The 18,942-nt window shown below is 38.5% G+C and overlaps 1 protein-coding gene across 2 annotated transcripts; it reads right to left on the bottom strand.

Annotated features, from left to right (window-relative positions):
• Window positions 1–9,515: 9,515 nt before the first annotated feature.
• Window positions 9,516–15,238, bottom strand: LOC137024971 (gastrula zinc finger protein XlCGF57.1-like). Of its 2 annotated transcripts, none has more exons than XM_067392953.1 (3): window positions 15,196–15,238; window positions 14,494–14,664; window positions 9,516–10,998 (listed from the first exon to the last, which is right to left on the bottom strand). In XM_067392953.1, exons 2-3 carry the CDS (start codon window positions 14,612–14,614, stop codon window positions 9,902–9,904), a joined length of 1,218 nt encoding a protein of 405 aa, XP_067249054.1. In that variant the 5' UTR covers window positions 14,615–14,664; window positions 15,196–15,238; the 3' UTR covers window positions 9,516–9,901. The 2 variants fall into 2 exon arrangements, with proteins under 2 accessions (XP_067249054.1, XP_067249055.1); XM_067392954.1 differs by lacking the exon at window positions 15,196–15,238 and adding an exon at window positions 14,881–14,957.
• Window positions 15,239–18,942: the final 3,704 nt, after the last annotated feature.

Here is an 18,942-nt window from a genome sequence, read left to right as displayed (position 1 = left end):
GGATCATTTAAGTGCCATTCCAGTATAAAACGAAGATGGGCAGAAAGCTGGTATAGTTTAATGTCCGGGGCTGCTAGGCCTCCACATCTGCTCGACAGTGTTAGCAGGCTATATCTTAGTCTAGGTCTTTTTTTTCGCCAGATAAAGGAAATAATGAAGCCACGTAGCTGTTTTAGTGCTTTGTTAGGAATAATAACTGGTAGCATTTGAAATGGGTATAGAAGGCGAGGTAGAATATTCATTTTAACAAGGTGGACACGGCCTAATAGGGATAAGGAAAGATTACACCATCTATCTAGGTCTGATCTAATTTTCTTAAAAATAGGAGCAAAATTGGTTTTATATAGATTTTCCAAATTTGGCGTAATCTTTATACCCAAGTAAACAAAGCCCGCTGGAGACCATTTAAATGGGTGAGAAATTGTGGGGTCATGGGAGTGCAATTTACTTAATGGCATTGCTTCTGATTTTAAAAGATTTATTTTATATCCTGAGAAGGAGCCAAAATTGGAAATTGTATCAATTAGATGTGGAATTGATTGTTGTGGAGAGTTAAGGTAAATTAAAATGTCATCAGCATAAAGTGAGATTTTATGCGTTCTCTTATCTAATCTAAACCCTTCAATGGATGGGTCATCTCTAATCGCCGCAGCTAGCGGTTCAATAGCTAGCGCAAACAGCAGTGGTGACATTGGACATCCTTGCCTTGTACCGCGTGCTAATGTAAATTCTGGGGATTTAAGACCGTTAGTGATAACTCTTGCTGTGGGGGAGGAATAAAGAATCCTTACCCATTTAATAAATACCTCACCCAAATTAAATTTAGAGAGCACTGAAAATAAATATGGCCATTCGACCCTGTCGAATGCCTTCTCAGCGTCTAATGAAATAACTAGCCCTGAATTTGTGCGATTATTTGAATACTGAATTATATTAAGAAGCCTTCTAACATTATGAGCTGAGGATCTGCCTTTAACAAAGCCTGTCTGGTCCGGATTGATTATTGTGGGGAGGATCAATTCAAGCCGGATCGCTAATATCTTCGCTAAAATTTTTGTATCCACGTTAAGCAGAGAGATAGGACGATATGATCCGCACTCCTCAGGGCATTTACCTTTTTTTAGGAAAACACAAATATTGGCTTCTGTCATGGAGCCAGGAAGCTTATTGGTATCAAATGAATACTGTATCATTTCATGCATTAATCTTGCTAATTCTATTTTAAATTTCTGAAAGAATTCCACTGTAAACCCATCGGGCCCTGGTGCTTTTCATTTGGAAAGACTATTATTACAATTCAAAATTTCACTGAGTTCAATTGGTTTGTTTAACGTCTGTCTTAGCTCCTCAGTTAATTCCCGTAGATTTAGGTTTGAAAGGAATTTATTGTTATCACCACCAGAAGAAAGGCCCGATTGGGACGTATAAAGCCTCTTATAAAAGGCCCTAAAAATTTGGTTAATTGTTTTGTTGTCGTGGTGACACCTACCTTCTTTATCTTTGATGCTGGATATGACCTGCGCTTGAGACCGGTTACGCAATAAGTTTGCTAGATATTTGTTAGGTTTATTAGCAAACTCATACATCCGCTGTCTAGCAAAGAATACCGATTTTTCCGCTTTATTAGTGAGAACTGCTTCGAGGGAGGTTTTAACCGTTTCTATCTCAGCTAAGAGTGTATCTGAGGGGCGCGCATTATATTTTATTTGCAAGTCGTGGAGGATAATTTCTAATTTTCTCTGTTCTGCCAACTGCTTTTTTTTCTGGTTGGCTACGTAAGAGATAATTATTCCCCTAATGTAAGCTTTTGCAGTGTCCCAAAGCAAATTGGGAGACATGTCTGGGGTTTTATTAACCATAATAAATAGTTTAACTTGTTCTTTAAGGAAAGATTCAAAATTTGGGTCATGGATGAGCCACGGTTTGAATTTCCAAGAAGTTGGATAAAATATTTGGTTGGATAAGCCTAGTCTAAGAAAAACGGGAGCATGATCTGAAATTGCGATGTTCCCAATGTTGCAATCTATTACATTTTGAAGTGAAGATTTGGGAGAGAAAAAATAGTCTATTCTGCTTCCAGTTTTATGGACTCCAGAAAAAAAAGTGTATTCTCTGTCTCTGGGATGGAGAGCTCGCCAAACATCTACCAATCCAATTTCTTCACATGTCTCATACAGAGCTCGTGCTCTATTGGAAGGCCTATCATTAGATGATAAAGATTTATCCAGCTTTGGTAGCAGTGTACAGTTAAAATCACCAGCGATTATACTGTGTTCACACTGCCATTCTGCGAACTTAGAGAACACCTGTGTAATTAATTCGTTAGATTGGATAGGGGGGATATAAACATTCATAAGGGTAATGGGTTGTCCAGCTAGTGTAGCTTTAAGCAGGATAAACCGTCCTGATTTATCAGAATATGTATTAATATCTGATAGTGGTATACATTTGTTTACAAGAATGACAACTCCCCTACTTTTACTGGTGAATGATGAGCCATATACTTGTCCCACCCAATCCCTCTTTAATTTAATATGCTCACTGTCAGTTAGATGCGTCTCCTGCAGAAATGCAATATGTATTTGTTCTTTTTTTAAATAGTTTAGAATCTTTTTTCTTTTAACTGGATTTTGAACCCCCTTTACATTCCAGCTACATATGTTTAATATTGATTTATTCACTGGCATAAACAACAAGTGGGCTGTTTAACTCTGATAGATGTGAAAGATAATCCCATGGTTGAATGGGCTGTGATACCAAGTTGAATGGGCGGTGATACCATGCATTGAGAAAAAAAAAAAAAAAAAAAAAAAAAAGCTGTTGCCCTGCATGTCAAACCAAAAACAAAACTATTTACAATTAACATTTTACAAACATATTTAAGAATAGGCAAGGGAAGTCTGACGCTGGTCAGTTTCGCATTTGAGAGCAATAGTGATCTCCACTCTGTCTCCTTGGAAACATTACATGACCGAAGCTTAGATAGAGCAAACAAAAAAAGCGCGGTATTCAAAAAGAGCACCGCAAAATCCGAAAACTTTGATATGATTCTCGTCAGTCCGCTGCGGCAACAGCCTTCTATATATTAACATTATATTAGTTTAGCCTTTAAATCATGCCATCATATTTACCTTATGTTTTTTCCACGTCTACCCCCAGACTCTGAACAATAAAAACTTACAAATATTGCTTAGTTATTGTGTCCCAAGATTAAGTCACTAAACTCCTAAAAATATGAACAAAACATCCATAGAAGTATGTCACAAAAACCTGGGCAGTCTGTTGCCGTGTCATTCAGTCTCTCCGAGGCGATTTGGCCCTGACGAAGTGATGGCTGGTGGTTCGGGCAGGCTGTCCAGAAAAGACTCTGCCTCTGTCGGCTGTTTGAAGAATTTTTCGCCGTCGTTGTGCTGTACTCGAAGGGTCGCTGGATATGTCATGGCAAAGCGAATTCCTCGTTCACGGAGTCGTTTCTTCACATTTCCAAAGGCTTGTCTTTTCCTCACGATTGCCGCAGAGAAGTCTTCAAAGATAGAGATATTGTGGCGTTTGTAGACCAGGCGACCCGCGGCTCTCGCTGCTTGCAGAATGCGTGCCTTGTCTTGAAAATTATGTAATTTTACCATCATCACTCTCGGACGTTCTCCTGGTATGGGAAGACGCGAAGGAACACGGTGCGCACGCTCTATCTTAACCTGTTGATTCTTGAATTCGGCGTTAAGTAGATTGGGCAGCCAAGTCCTCAGGAACAAGATCGGGTTAGTCCCTTCCTCCCCTTCAGGTAGGCCGACTATTCGGATATTGCATCGTCTGCTTCTGTTTTCAAGGTCATCTATCTTTTCCAAGGCCGCGTCAAGCGTTTTTTTCATTTGGTTCAAATCAGCGTTGTCTCTTGAGACCGTGTCTTCCACCGCCGATATACGTGTTTCAGCTTCAGTGACCCGGTTTTCTACCTGCTCGACAAGTGTCGCTACCGCCGACAGTTTCTCTAACACTGGATCAATTTTGTTCTCCAAAACCTTATCGACGCCCGCCAAGACTTCTGTTGTTATTTTCTTCACCAATGCGTCCATATCGCTCGGATTCATTAGCTCATCCGCCATTTTAGGAGAGGAGCGAGTGCTGATATTCGATAATTTTCTGTTACGGAGTTTGTGACTGGAGTCAAGTTGTTTCTTTGGCATACCTTATAACTTATACATTTGAGTTCTGCACTTTCAGAGATGATATTGAGTCTAGAGAGGGAGATTTTTGAAGGCTTTGCCAGAGCTCGTCGTCAACACGGCTACTCCATTAGATGCGTCACGTGACCCCCCATGACGCTGCATTTGATGTGAATGTGCGGATGGTGCTCTTAGCACATGAATTAGGAATGAGGTATGCAGCTCTCAAAAAATTCAGCAAGGTGTTGAGGATACCTTCCCTTCACCTTAAGACTTATCAGAGACACAACAGAAAAGTGACAGGTATGAAAAAGGTTGAGCCAGAGCAGTGTAGTGTCTAAATGCCAAATGCTTTTGTCTTGTGGATAGTGTCAGAAGTGAGAGTGACATTACATTTATATTTCCCCTCATAATGCACATTATATCATATTTTTTTTTTATACATACAGTATTAACAAATAAATGTTATGATATTCAGTATATTTTGTTGGACAGATTTACTTTCACGCACACACACATAACATTATCATAATCATAATCATATAAGAATGCACTGTCTTTTACAAAATAAGTTAAGTTATATGTTCACTTTGAATAAAACCTGATTAAATCAATGTTTATTTATGCAGTATTTGTTTCATTGTAGTTGCTGAAATTGAGAGAGGCTTGGGGTCATTGCACAGAGCCAGGGAGCAGATCAGGCAGGCTTATGCTGAGGTTGATGCAGATGTGGCAAGGTTACTGATGGAGGATGAAGATGCAGTTATAAACATCAGCATGTCTTTTGATGGAACCTGGCATAAAAGAGGTTTCACATCAAATTATGGCATCGGTGTGTGCATTGACGTCCTTACAGGTCTAGTAATAGACTTTGAGGTCTTGTCCTCCTACTGTCATGCATGTGCCTTAAAGAATAGTTCCAATCGAGAAGGAAAAAAAAACACAACCAGGAATTTGAAAGCTGGAGGGAGGCACACATTGATTGTGCTAAAAATTTTGCAGGCTCAAGTAAAGCAATGGAGCAGGAGGCAGCTAAGAGGATGTGGGCCAGGTCAGTCAGTCGTCACCAGGTGCGATATACTGAGATGCTGTCAGATGGAGATAGTGCTGCATTTAAGGAGGTGGTTGCCCTCAACCCATACCCTGGACACGAAATTGTGAAATTGGAGTGCATAAATCATGCCCATAAGCGCATGGGTACAGCACTTAGGAAACTAAGTAAATTAGGTCAATTAGGGGGCAAGGGTCTGGGCAAGCTGACTGCCCCTAAATGTAAAGCCTTGCAAAATTTTTACAGGGGGGCTGTTATTAACAACCAGGGCTCCATAGATAAAATGAAAGCTGAGATCTGGGCAGGTCTCCTTCACAACATGTCTAGTGATGACAATCCATTACATACGAGGTGCAGTCCATCATGGTGTTGGTACAGGAGAGCAGAGGAGAATGGAGAAACACCAGACTCCCACAAGCATCACACTAAAAACTTTCTGTCACGTGAAGTGGGAAAGAAGCTTATCCCTGTGTACCACCGAATGTCCAGTGACAGTCTGCTACAGCGCATGCAGCATGGAGGCACTCAAAATGCAAATGAGTGCCTCAACTCAGTCATATGTCCGATATGTCCCAATGTCCGAAAACAGTATTTGTGGGGAAAAGCAGGGTTGAGGCTGCAGCCAGTATGGCTAATGCCACTTTTAATGAAGGTGCCTCTGCCATGCTGGCTGTCATGGATAAGCTGTGGCTTCAGTGTACAGTTATCACTGTAAATACATGCAGTTACACTGACATGGTTAGACTTTCAAAAGCGAACACTTTTCAGTCCACCCGTGTGAAACGCAGGCGCCAAAGCGTAAGCGCAGCCAAAAAGGTGAAAAGACACCGACAAGAGATCGAAGAGGGGCAGGCATGGACATTTAAGCTATAAACAGGCAGGGAGCTGTTTATTAGATTAATTTAGTTATAGATGGACATACAACAAACAGACACAGTTTGTTTGCAGTTTTTGTGACTGTTAATGTACGTTTGTTAAGATAGTTCTCTTCAGCTTAAGGCAATTGTTATTAATAATTTATTAATTTCCATGTGTTTTAAATATTATATAATACTGATATTAATAAACTGAATATATATATTTTGTTTGTAGGTTTCGGGTTTCAATAAAGTTTTATATTGTATAATTTCATACATTTCTAAAGGCCGTTTTCTCAAAATGAGTTTTTGTGACTGTTTTGTACCTGAGAGTGTTCATTGTGCAGCAGGAGATAGGTAACAGTACCATATCCTTCCTCACTTGCATCAGCAAAATGATGTAACTGGGTAGTGGCTACTTCTCCAAAGTTCTGAGGTTTTAAACATCGTCTGATGCTGAAGCCTTCCAATTGATGTAGCTCCTTCAGCCAATCTATCCACTCCTGAGCAACTGCTGCTGGTATGATGTCATCCCATCCTAGCCGGTTCCGACACAGATCCTGAAGAATCCTTTTTGCTGCAAAAACCACAGCAGCTAGGATCCCCAGAGGATCATAGAAAGAGCTGACAGTTGAAAGGATACCTCTGCGGGTCAATGGTCTCTCCTGAATAGTTATGCTGAACTTAAAGGTGTCAGACTGGACACACCAACACACTCCCAGTGCTCTTTCAACAGGTAGTGAATCATGGTCCAGATCCAGGTCTTTAACTTCCTTTGCTCTCTCCTCCTCAGGTATTGAAGCCAACACACCTCGGCTGTTTCTTGAACCTGGTCAGGACTCCAATTACTGACTAGTCAGATCTGGACCATTAAGGAGTTGTGCGTTGAGTGATGCGCCTTGAAATGATGCTGCACAATCAAAGACAATTGGATCTTCCCTTTCTTTGGATGGTATACCCCATGGTGTGGGATATATCATACCTTCCCATCACTGCGTGCCAGATCTGTGGTTGGCACTCTCTCTGCATAGCCATTGGATAGAAGGTTATCCATAAAAGCAGTGTATTTCTTATGGAATAATGGATCTCTGAGAAACCTCTTCAGGTTAAGGGTGCATTGTTCTGCAATGTTACGGTTGTTTGGCATGCTTATCTTTCTGTCCTTCAGAGGTAAGGCAATACTGTAATGGCAGTCAGCAGTATTGTTAACCATTTCTAAGAACCTGCAGTCCTCCCTTGAAATTCCTGGCTGTTCTTCCTGACTACACTCTGGAAAGTCTGTCTTGAACTGTTGTTTCCAGAGTTCATCAAGTGTTACAGCAGAAATTCTGTTGATGCTAACTGCAGACTAATACACGTCAGTTTCATCACAACATCCTCCACCTAGAGGTCCATTTACCGTCCAACCAAGCATTGTCTTGATGGCATACGGCCCTTTATCCACACTCCTAATAACTTCAAGTGGTTCCAAAGCTCTGGGCACATTCATACCTATCAGCTCCACATCTATCGCACGTTAAGTACATGTTTCAAATGAGGCCATTTATGCAGATCCTCCTGTCATGGGATGTGAATGCCATTTTACATATTTGTAACTATTACTCTGCAACTATAACTTCGTAACACGGTTGTTTTGATTGTTGTCTGCGTGTGCAAATTGAAACATTCAGCTGTAAATTTCAATTTACGAATACAAATATTAATACGACAAGTTCTCACATTCAAATCAGCAACCTCTCGGGTTTTGCTACTGATTTACCTTCATAGAAGAGCTCGTAATCACGACTTCAGAAGTGGTGATTAATCAAATTTCTGATGGCAGCAATATATACGCTCACTTTTTCAGTGTACATAAGACATAAATGACTGCATTTACGGGGGTACTTACCAAAAGCGGCATTTGTTGGCTATTTGACTGTTTAGGTGCATATCTGAAGCCCATTGCTTATGCGCGTTCTGCACTGTCTCGGAGCGGGTACACAGGTACCTAGGGAAAAGCATCCGTTTCGTGGCTTAATGCGCTTTCAGTAGCACGGTTTAGGTTTAATATCAAGCACATTTCGAAGTTTAGCAACAGTAGACTGCATTTTACATCCCTCTCTTATTCGGCTGATTTGGAGGTTAAGTTTGGGTTAGGGAGGAATAAAAGTGCACCTGCAGCGTACAGTAATTGTTTTACCTCAATTATCTTGTTTTTTAACTAATTGTTGGAAGCCAAAATAGAAATTGAAATCGAAAATACGATTAATTGCACGGTCCTAGTACTGAGCCTTGCGATCGGTGAGACGTCTCTTCGTTTACTACCACAAACTAATAACGGTCATTTACGTATGATTTTAATCAAGCCACTAATGCCAACATAATTTTCAAGTCTATTCAAAAGAATGCTGTGGTCAATAGTGTCAAATGCAGCACTAAGATCCAGTAACACTAATAGAGAGCAAATCATTAGTAACTCTAATGAGAGCAGTCTCAGTGCTATGGTATGGTCTAAATCCTGACTGGAAATCCTCACAGATACTATTTCTTTCTAAAAAGGAACATAGTTGTGATGAAACTGCTTTTTCTAGTATTTTTGACAGAAAGGTAGATTTAAGCTCGGCCTGTAACTGACTTTCTCTAGGATCAAGTTGTGTTTTTTTAATAGGAGGTGTAATAATAGCCAGCTTAAAAGTTTTCGATAAGTATCCTAGTGATAAAGATGAATTAACAATATTAAGAAGATGATCTATGACCTCTGGAAGCATCTCTTTCAATAGCTTAGTCAGTATAGGGTCTAACATAGTTGTTGATTTCGATGATTTAACAAGTTTAGACAATTCTTTCTTTCCTATAGCAGCGAATGAATGGACTTTTTCCTCAGGGACACTACAATACTGTAGTAGACGGTTGCATGGTTATAATTTTCTCTCTAAAATTGTCAATCATGCAAGTAGAGAAGTTTATAAAGTCATAAAGAGAAGTTCATAAAGTCAAGGTTGTGTTTTTTTCCTCTAAGAGATTTGAAAAATAAGTAGATCTAGCAGTTTTTAAGGCCTTTCTGTACATACAAATGCTTTCTTTCCAGGAAATTTTTAGTTTTGTTTTCTTCCAGCTGCCCTTTTTCTGGCTGTTCTCCTTAGGGCCAGAGTGTGCTCGTTGTACCACGGCCTTGGAATAATTTCTTTAGGCGTAAAGGAGCAAGTGTGCAGGAAAAGAGAGAATCAATAACCTTGAGTTCTTCTAAGCTGTCTGGTATGCTAAGGTGATGAAACTGATCAGGAAGATTATTTATAAAGCAATCTTTAGTGGTTGAAGTGATAGTTCTACCATTATTTGTGGCAGGGTGGCGGTTTTGTAGCCTTGGCTAAATGTAGTATACACGAGACTGAATAATGATCTGAGATGTCATCACTCTGCTGCAGAATAATAATGCAGCGCATTGTTCATTTTAATGTCCTTTTATTTATAATTTTCATTACATTGTGCAATTTGACAGCAAGATGGAAGTTTGTAACATATTCTGACATTGATTCTGAGCACTTCCTCTATTCAAACAAAATTAGTTTCAGATACATATTGAAGGATATGAATGGATAGATATTAAATACATACATACATAAATAGATATATACATTTCTGGGGCCATTTTAAATTGCGGGGCCAGGTAAACTTAAACTCTTCACAAACAAAATAAATAAATAAATAAAATAAAAGAAGGGTCTTACATATAAATTACTTAAGTGTATTTTAAGGTGTGATGACAAAATATTTTTTTTATTACACTGATCACAACGAATTGAGTGAATCTGCAGGTGATTTTTGAAATTGTTCAGTTTTCTTAACCTCCATCACACTGAAGAACACTGCGTTTTCTTACCAGAATGCATTTGCATATGACGTTTCAACTCTGTGTGATACGTGAAACTCTTCTCACACTGAAGACACGTGAAAGGCTTCTCTCCAGTGTGAAGCCTCATGTGAGTCTTTAAGTTTGCTTTAACTGTGAAACTCTTTTCACACTGAGGGCATGAGAAAGGCTTCTCTCCAGTGTGAACTCTCATATGAGTCTTTAGGTTTCCTTCAACTGTGAAACTCATTCCACACTGACGGCAGGTGAAAGGCTTCTCTCCAGTGTGAACTCTCATGTGAATCTTCAGGATTGCTTTGTTTGAGCAAGTCTGTCCACAGTGATGACACATGACACAAGGTTTCTCTCCGATGTGAGTTATTACATGATTCTTAAGGAGATTGCCGTCTGTGAAGCTCCTTCCACATTGATGACATATAAAACTGTTATCTCTTGAGTGAATCCTCATGTGGCAATCAAGGTTTACTTTACGTTTGAACCTCTTTCCACACTGATCACATGCGAAAGGCTTTTCTCCAGTGTGACTTCTCATGTGGACTTTAAGGCTTCCTTGATGTGTAAAACTGTTTCCACACTGAGAGCAAACATAAGGCTTCTCTCCAGTGTGAATTCTCATGTGGACATTAACCGTTCCTTTGTGTGTAAAAGTCTTTCCACACAGTTGACAGGTGTAAGGGCTCTCTCCTGAGTGAACTCTCATGTGGACTTTAAGACTTCCTTTTCCAGTGAAACTCTTTCCACACTGAGAGCATGTGTAAGGTTTCTCTCCAGTGTGAATTAGCATGTGTTTTTTAAGGTTTCCCTTTTCAGTGAAACCTTTTCCACACTGTTGACAGGTAAAAGGCTTCTCTCCATTGTGAATTCTCATGTGGACTTTAAGGTTTCCATGGTGATTAAAACACTTTCCACACTGAAAGCAGGTGAAACTTCTAGGTCCTGTCTTTTGAGCACTTTTTTGTGAGGAAGTCTCTTCAGTCTGGGAGCAACTAAAAGATTTTTCTCCAGTTATAAAATCAAGATGTTCCTCTTCCTTTACATCATTCAGGTCTTCACTCTCCTCTTTCAGTGGCATCGGCTCTAATGTGTAAAAAAAGATGGACACAAGTTTAAGCCCATTTTAATTGGCACAAAGTAACAGACATAAAAAATTTGGACCACTTGTTATCAGTGTTTTTGGGCCAGTGATCAAGTTTTTGGTGCCCCTGATCTGAGGAGAGTAATTTAATTTTGAGTATTTGGCAATACAGAGTCCTGATCCGATATTTTCCTATTGCTAGGTGCACACTTAAATTACATTAAATCTTATTAAGTTAATGACAATATTAAGATATATGTAAACAGACTGAGATCACAATTATGAATATGGGACTACTGATATAAACTTGTATTTTATTTGTATAATAAGCAGAATAATTGCAACAAAAAAAGTATTTAACGCTAGAAAGCACGAAGCTCGCAGTGTCAGAATTCCAGTGTGTCAGTCAAGTCCAAAGCAAGACACAACTCATAGTAACACATTTTTAGTAACGATGTCCAAGACAGTCTGACGGCAGTTAAAAGTAAACTGTAAATAAATGGTTTTAGAATGATTTGTTACAAATGTTTGCATCAAATATGATAAACATGGAAGCTTGAACAAGCGTGTGAAAGGTGTTGATATGATTACAAATGTTCAAATTTGTTCATTGTTTGTTCATGATTAACCATTTATTTTTTTCAAGGAGAACTATGATGCATTTCTTGCATATCATCTAAATGAAAGAAAATGGATTTGATCTTGCTGCATGACCAGAACATCAAGAAGTGCTGTACCCGACTTTTTTTCAGAAGTCTCAAGGCTTATTAGGTCTCCACACAAGTTAAGAGTTTTGTAAATCAAAATCTGAGATGGCTGAACCTGTATATTACATACTAAGAGACTCAAGTGGTAACAAGACTGGAAGTTACACTTATGTTCCTATTTGTGAGGTATTAAAGGAACACTCCACTTTTTTTGAAAATAGGCTATTTTTCCAACTCCCCTAGAGTTAAACAGTTGAGTTTTACCATTTTCGAATCCATTCAGCCGATCTCCGGTTCTGGCGGTACCATATGGCTAGGAACTATACTCTCATTCAGGCGTAATAATCAAGGAACTTTGCTGCCGTTCCATGGCTGCAGCAGTGCAATGATATTACGCAGCGCCCGTGAGCCCCTGCTTGCACAGGGAACGTGCCTTGCAACCATGGAGACGTATGTGAGAGACGCTACGTAATATCATTGCGCCTGCTGCAGCCATGATACGGCAGCAAAGTTCCTTGATTATTACGCCTGAATGAGTATAGTTCCTAGCCATATCAGCCTAGAAAATCGCAACTTTTCATTGTCTGTCGGTCTTAGTACAGGATTTAACTACAGAAGAGTCAAGTTTTAAATAGGAAAAATATCAAAACTCTTTGGTCATTTTTAAGCGCGATGCTAACGGTCTAATCAGATTCAATGAACTATGCTAAGCTATGCTAAAAGTGGTACCGCCAGAACCGGAGATCGGCTGAATGGATTCGAAAACGGTAAAACTCAACTGTTTAACTCTAGGGGAGTTGGAAAATGAGCCTATTTTCAAAAAAAGTGGAGTGATCCTTTAAGGAAATACTGTTCATATGAGGACATTTGGGAACAAATACAAACTGAGCTGAACATAAAAGATTAATATTTTTTAAATGATTATCAAAATGGACTTCATTTAAAAATAATAATAATAATAATTCTTTGCAGGTAACCAACAAGCCCTAAGGCTACATTTCTATGAAGATGAATTTGAAGTATGTAATCCTCTGGGGTCTAAACAAAACAAGAACAAACTGCATGGAATTTACTACACCATTGGAAATATTGAAGTATTGCTCTCTATTAAAACATTTATTTAGCTTTACTTGTCCGTTATATACTGTTTAATTGAAGTAGTCTGTAGTACAATCTGTGCCATTCACCATGACCACTGCCTCAATATGTTATGCCAAGCACATTTATGTCAAGGATGGTTTTACATGGATATTGGAGAGCGAGAAAAGTACAAAACACCCAAATACATTGCGAATATAGAAAACATTTGGATTCGTGGCAAATGAGAGGGGTAAGCTACATGAGCCCAGTGCCAGTTTCTGTTTCAGTTTCACTTTAAATGAATTTGCTTTGGCTTTATATTTCTTTTATTTTTCATTCTTGTTCTAAATATTGTTCAATTTAAAGGATTTGATGTGGAGTGAGGGAAACTAAAACTTCTGTCCGCTAGAGGCCTATTCAAAAGAAAGGCGTAGTTTGATGATGCCAAGTCTGAGAACGGAATCTTGGGACATGTGGTCTCCATCTTAACAGACGTTGCAAAAGAATAGGGATAGTACTCGGGAAGAAATCATGTTCATGGATGTGATTATTAATGTTACTGTAGTATGAAGCAGAGCAGGACCGAGTGTTGTGGGAGCTGAACGAGGCCGCTGGAGCGATTGTGCAACACGCAGCAGGACCTTTATTATGACACAGTTGCCAGCGCTGCTTCCGTTTTTTTTCAGTCATGAGTCTGATGTAACGCAGCTCTGTTTATCATATTTATAGATATAGATATATTTGAGTGTGTTGAAAATTATGTTATAATGTTACTCTGTGCGTTCGCTCAGCGGCTGCTGTGAGACACTTGTTTGAGACACACTGCAGAAAGATTTCAGAATATTATATTAAATGCTGGATGGCTTGTGTTGATGAATGGCATGCAATTAATTTTAAAACATATTGTATGATGGAGAAAATGCTGTATTACTGTTATTAAAAATAAAGCTGCACCTGATTATGCTATGTTAGCTTCTTGACAAAATAGTGTTTTTCTCTGAGGCATGGTAAATCATGGTACTCACAAATTATTATTTTTTTTATTTAATCAATAAGACAAATTGTTCAGTTATAACAACAATTAGTTTTCTGTCTATAAATATATCAAAACAGTTGTTCCCTTGTCTATTAGAACATGTAATATATTAAAGCATCTTTGGTTTTTTCATGGTTTTTACAAAATAAAACTGGAAACCGAGGGTAATGCGGGTATGTCGCAATTGACAGTCGACTCCTCCCACGTCCCTGGGCCTTGGTTAAAACTGCAATTTTCTTAAGTTTCCAACTTTTTGTAAATCGTAACAAAATATATAACACTGGCCTAGTGGTTTTTTGATATTTTATTACAAAAATATTTCATATTGCACCTTTAATCTAATTAAAATAATGTGACTTTTTTTTTCCTCTCTCAAAAGTTCAATTATAAATGTGCAACATCTTTATTTTAACATGTAGCAAAGATTTCCAAAATTTCTTGAATAATTACTTTTAAAACCAGTTAACCAATAGTATTAATCATTTAAAATTCTTATTGTCGGTTAATTGTTTCATTATGAGCATTCCTATGAGGTGACCCACTCAATGTCAAATAAACTACTTTAATTCGGACACTCATATGACATTCTTCAAAAATATAATTCATTTCTGTAGAGCTGGACATTTTAATAAGGATTAATAAGGACTGAGTTCAAATTTGAGAATGAAACCAACCTGTTTGTGTCTCACTATCTTCTTGTTTCACATTGAATGTCTCTTCAATCTTCATGTCTTCACTCTCATCTTTAATAATCACCACATTTATGTCTTCATCCTCCTCTTTAATAAAATCCATCTTTATAATAGTGCATCAGTGGATCTCAGCTGCTTCACTAGGAGTTTTTCCTGTGTGTTTGGACAATCAGTCATGATTAAGATGAGAATTAATAGAATTATTAACAAATAAATCTCTGGGTGTATCAGAGTTAATCACTCATAAAAACACGTTAATAAAAGTTAATCTTTTATACAGTAACACATTCAGTATATTAACACATTTATGCTTTACATTTATTGATTTGTAGGTTATATTTAAAAGATTAAGCAAATAAATGTCATTACAAATATTTGTTTGTGTTTTGCTGATTCGATTCGTTATGCAAAATATGTTTTAATTGACTCGAAGTTTCAAAAAGTCGGTTCTCAGTCACTACTTGACAGTGACTGAATTCGTGTACGAAAAACGGATTCAAGATATGAAATGAGACGCCCCTTTTCTTGTGTGGATGAGCTTTAATCGCTATTAATAATGTTAATCAATGTTAGATAACGCATTGCAATGTTAAATCCGATAATAACTGATTCATCGCTTGTGAAAGCTATACAATTGATTGAACAGTTCTCGATTAAAACGCTTAAATTGCTAAGAACACAAACCTTTCTTCAGCCGAGAATAAAGACAACAGACACAGAAGCGCGGCGCAACCTTATGGCGTCATATCTCCACATCAAAATAAAAGTCCTGTCCACACGCTCTGTCTGTCTCTCTCTCTCTCTCTCTCTCTCTCTCTATATATATATATATAGTACACTGTGATGAAAATATTATTAGAAAATATTAATAAGAGGGTGATATTTTGTCTAAAATGCAAAACTTTAATGTTTATGGGACATATTACAAGTCAGTGTGTTTTTTCTGATATTAAAGGAATGAGGAAAATGTACCAAGAGTATCACAGACAAAAACTGACCTCAATTAGCATGATTTTGTTCGCACACAAGAGATTCATTTAAACATTTTAAATGACATTGATCCTTCTGCTGACTTTCTTTCTTTATTATTATTATTATTTTTGCTGTAATGATATTGAAACAACAGATCCTCTTTTTGTGTCCAGTCATTTAAGTGGATTAATAAATCTTGATGTGCCTTTGTTAGAAAGTAAACACAGGTTCAGTCTTGTTTCTTTTTGAAATTTTGTTTCTTGTTTCTATCTGGATTTAAGAATTTTTAGATATTTGGACTGGAAGTAAGAAAAGCGTTTTAAGAGTGTCATATGAATGTTCCAAGTGTTTTTAAAATGCTTTAATTTTTTTTTTATGCCCATAGTTCAAGCCAAGGTTGCCATATCTGTGTTGTTGTTGTTGTTGTTTTTGCTACATCAAATATGTAGCACCACAAGTTTTCAAATTCTGTCAATTTTATCATGAAATTCAAAGAGTAAATTGCATTTTGACGCTCTTAAATGTGACGTGCCAGATCGCTGTAACACCTCAGTTCAGACGGCAGCTTGGAGTGCGAGTCTTTTCTTCCTTTTCAATACAAGTGAGATCTCAAAAAACATGCATTAACATCAAAGGTATGTTAAAAGATATAGTACAACTTACCAGAATGTATCACTGTTATCACTTTATTTCTGTTTCAATTGCAGAAAGACGTCAATAAAACAGCTTGTGAACAATGTCACATCATGTCACATTTACCTCAGGAATGTTTTCCAGGGTTCAGTTTCATAGCTATCTGTATATCAGTGGCGTGCGGTCCATATAAGCTGCGAATGCTCTGCATACCCAAGCCATTCATGGACTCAGCAACTAATATTAACATTATAAATTACTATTAAATCCCTTGTTTGATGAGTACCATAAAGCCTACATGATTGGTAATGCATATGTAACTGTCCGTAATTAATTTATTTGCCAAACGACGGTTCCCTAAATCTGCCAGTTACGGAGACTTCCGGGTAAGCTGATCTGCAGCAGCTTTTGCGCCTTCACGCTTTTGTTATGGAATGTCATCATTGTAGCGCGTTCTCATTGGTTTGCTGGTCTATGCAAGTTTACATGGGCAGGATAAGCTAGGAGCGGACCGCTCGCCCAAGAGGAAAAAATAGCTGCTGCCAGGTCTCGATCACCGAAAATCACATGTATTTGATACAAAACTAACTAGACTTAGCCAAATGGGGGGAAAAAATCATAACTAAAACTATTTTCATAGTATTACATTTTCTCCAGAGATTTTTTTTATGAAAACTTATAAATAGTTGTTAATCTATATCATTTCTGTATTTGCATAATTTCAACTTTTTTTTTTAAAGAATAGCCTACTGATATTTTTATTTATTATAGCCTACTTATACTTATTATAATTAAAAATTTTTATTTTTTATGTATAATAGGCTGCTAATACTAACTGTAATACTTTTTTTGTTAATTATTAATTTAAAAGGTACTTCTGGCATACATTTAAATTGACGTGTAACGAAATGTAGCGGTTATTAATCAATTTATGGATGAAATATGAATATAATAATTCATAAGGTTATGAATAAATTATGATTCATATATCGACCCAATGGGGAATTAAACATATATTGTGAATCAATTACAACGAATTATAATCAATTACATATATGATTAGTTCTGGTTTAATAATTATTTAGAGAAACTGCTCGTTTGTCCAGCAAACTACGTCCCTCACAGAATATTATAAACGGAGTTATTCTCTGGCCATGAAAATAACTAAAGCATAAAGCGATCGAAAAAACGTTAAAGTGACTTGGGTTTTCCGCTGAAAGAACAAACAGAACAATCGAGCATGAATAACGTTTTAATATATGCAAACTACGAATACAGAGGTTATACATCTAAATATATATACAAGAAAATACACACCTATGTACAAGAATAGAATTAGAGAAGGAAAGAGAGAGAAGGCAAGTAGCAAACTCACAACCAGTCCTAAGCCAGCACGGAAATCAGTTTCATCATCTAAGATTGAGAAACGGCAGTATACTTGCATTGGTTGCGTGTGTCGAATTTCAGGTTAGCGCTGGTGCAGTTCGTTGGCTTCCTCCGTTCAGCGGGAAGGTTTGAACTGAGGACGAGAGTGAGTTTCGCTGGAAGATGGCGATCCCGAAGCTGAGCGCGATGACAGCGCGTGGTCACCGGAGGGGTCCGGGAAAAACGTGCACGAGATGCTCGTGAGACAATCGGGAGAGAACACACAAGAAATTGTGCGTCTTTGCTTTTATGACAGATAAGCCGACACACCTCCTTGAGGTGGGGTAGCCAATAACATGGGTGCAAAGTTGGCGGGAAAGCTTTTCCTTTGTTTGGCCTCACGACTTAATCTGCATGATTTATGACTCTCAGATCAGATCTCCAAATGGAGTGCGTTCTTCACAGTATCATTAAACACATAGAAAAATGCATTTATCAGCGGTGTGACATATCTCAGTGAATAGCTCGTGTCCGGAGCTTTACGGAGAGACCAAACTCGATAGGTCAGAAAGGCATAGGAGAGAAGTTATGGTTTACAGACAAAATTATATCGTTAAAATGCACACTAGCACAAATACACTCATTTAAACACTAGGAAACATGCATAGGCCCTAAAAATATATGAAATATATATTTCAGCATAGTGGTAGTTTACAAATACAGTTGAAAATGTATGATTGTGTGTTTCTGTGTCTGTCTGTGTGTGTGTTTTTGTGTGTCCCTGTGTGTGTGGGGTGTTGGAATGTGGATCTGGTCAGTCTCTGGGGGGGTTTTACAACCCCAGTCCAGCATGCTAAAAGCGTTCTGAACATTCCAAAGTTTATTGATTATCCTGATACGTGTGCATACGCTACAGATTCCCCCTTTCGGCCAACGAAGTTCCTGTGCGGACTTCGTTGGACGGTAACCAAGTTCGATGGCACATGGATCCGGATGGTCACGCAGCAGGTGGTTCCTACTGGTCCTTGAGGGAGAGCAGATAAGCACCTGTCCGTGGATTCTTGCATCCCTTTGATCCCTTGGGATAGGATGAAGGCCAGGCCCAGGGCGAGTGCGTACTTGATTGCCATGGAGAGGCAACGGATTGTGTTGGCAGCAGTCCAAGCTCGGGCTCTAGGTGAGCTGGTCAGGACAGGCAGTCGTGAGAGTGCTTGGAGGGCTGCATCAGTGGGAGTACTGTCACTTAGCTGGGACCCCCCTTTGTCAATCCTCGGTTCCATTCCTGGATCTAAGGTGTGATGGTGATCCCTGGGGGAAGATGGGATTTCCAGTTCTGACTGGTCCTCTTTGCTTGAGAGACAGTGCACTGCCAGATGGCTGTGATAAAGGATGGAACTCAGGGGTACCTGGATCCTCTTACTTGGATTGGGCCGGCTGACACGAGTGGCGGTGTTGTGCTGA

This window comes from Chanodichthys erythropterus, chromosome 8 (genome assembly GCF_024489055.1).
Source record: "Chanodichthys erythropterus isolate Z2021 chromosome 8, ASM2448905v1, whole genome shotgun sequence".
In the NCBI taxonomy this organism is placed as follows: domain Eukaryota; kingdom Metazoa; phylum Chordata; class Actinopteri; order Cypriniformes; family Xenocyprididae; genus Chanodichthys; species Chanodichthys erythropterus.
This window is presented reverse-complemented; position numbering and strand designations above follow the sequence as displayed.

Coding starts and splice junctions, on each gene's coding strand:
- LOC137024971 (XM_067392953.1), bottom strand. CDS start 14,614: ATGGATTTTATTAAAGAGGAGGATGAAGACATAAATGTGGTGATTATT. Junction 10,999..14,493: donor AGATAGTGAGACACAAACAG/GTTGGTTTCATT, acceptor TTTACACATTAG/AGCCGATGCCACTGAAAGAG.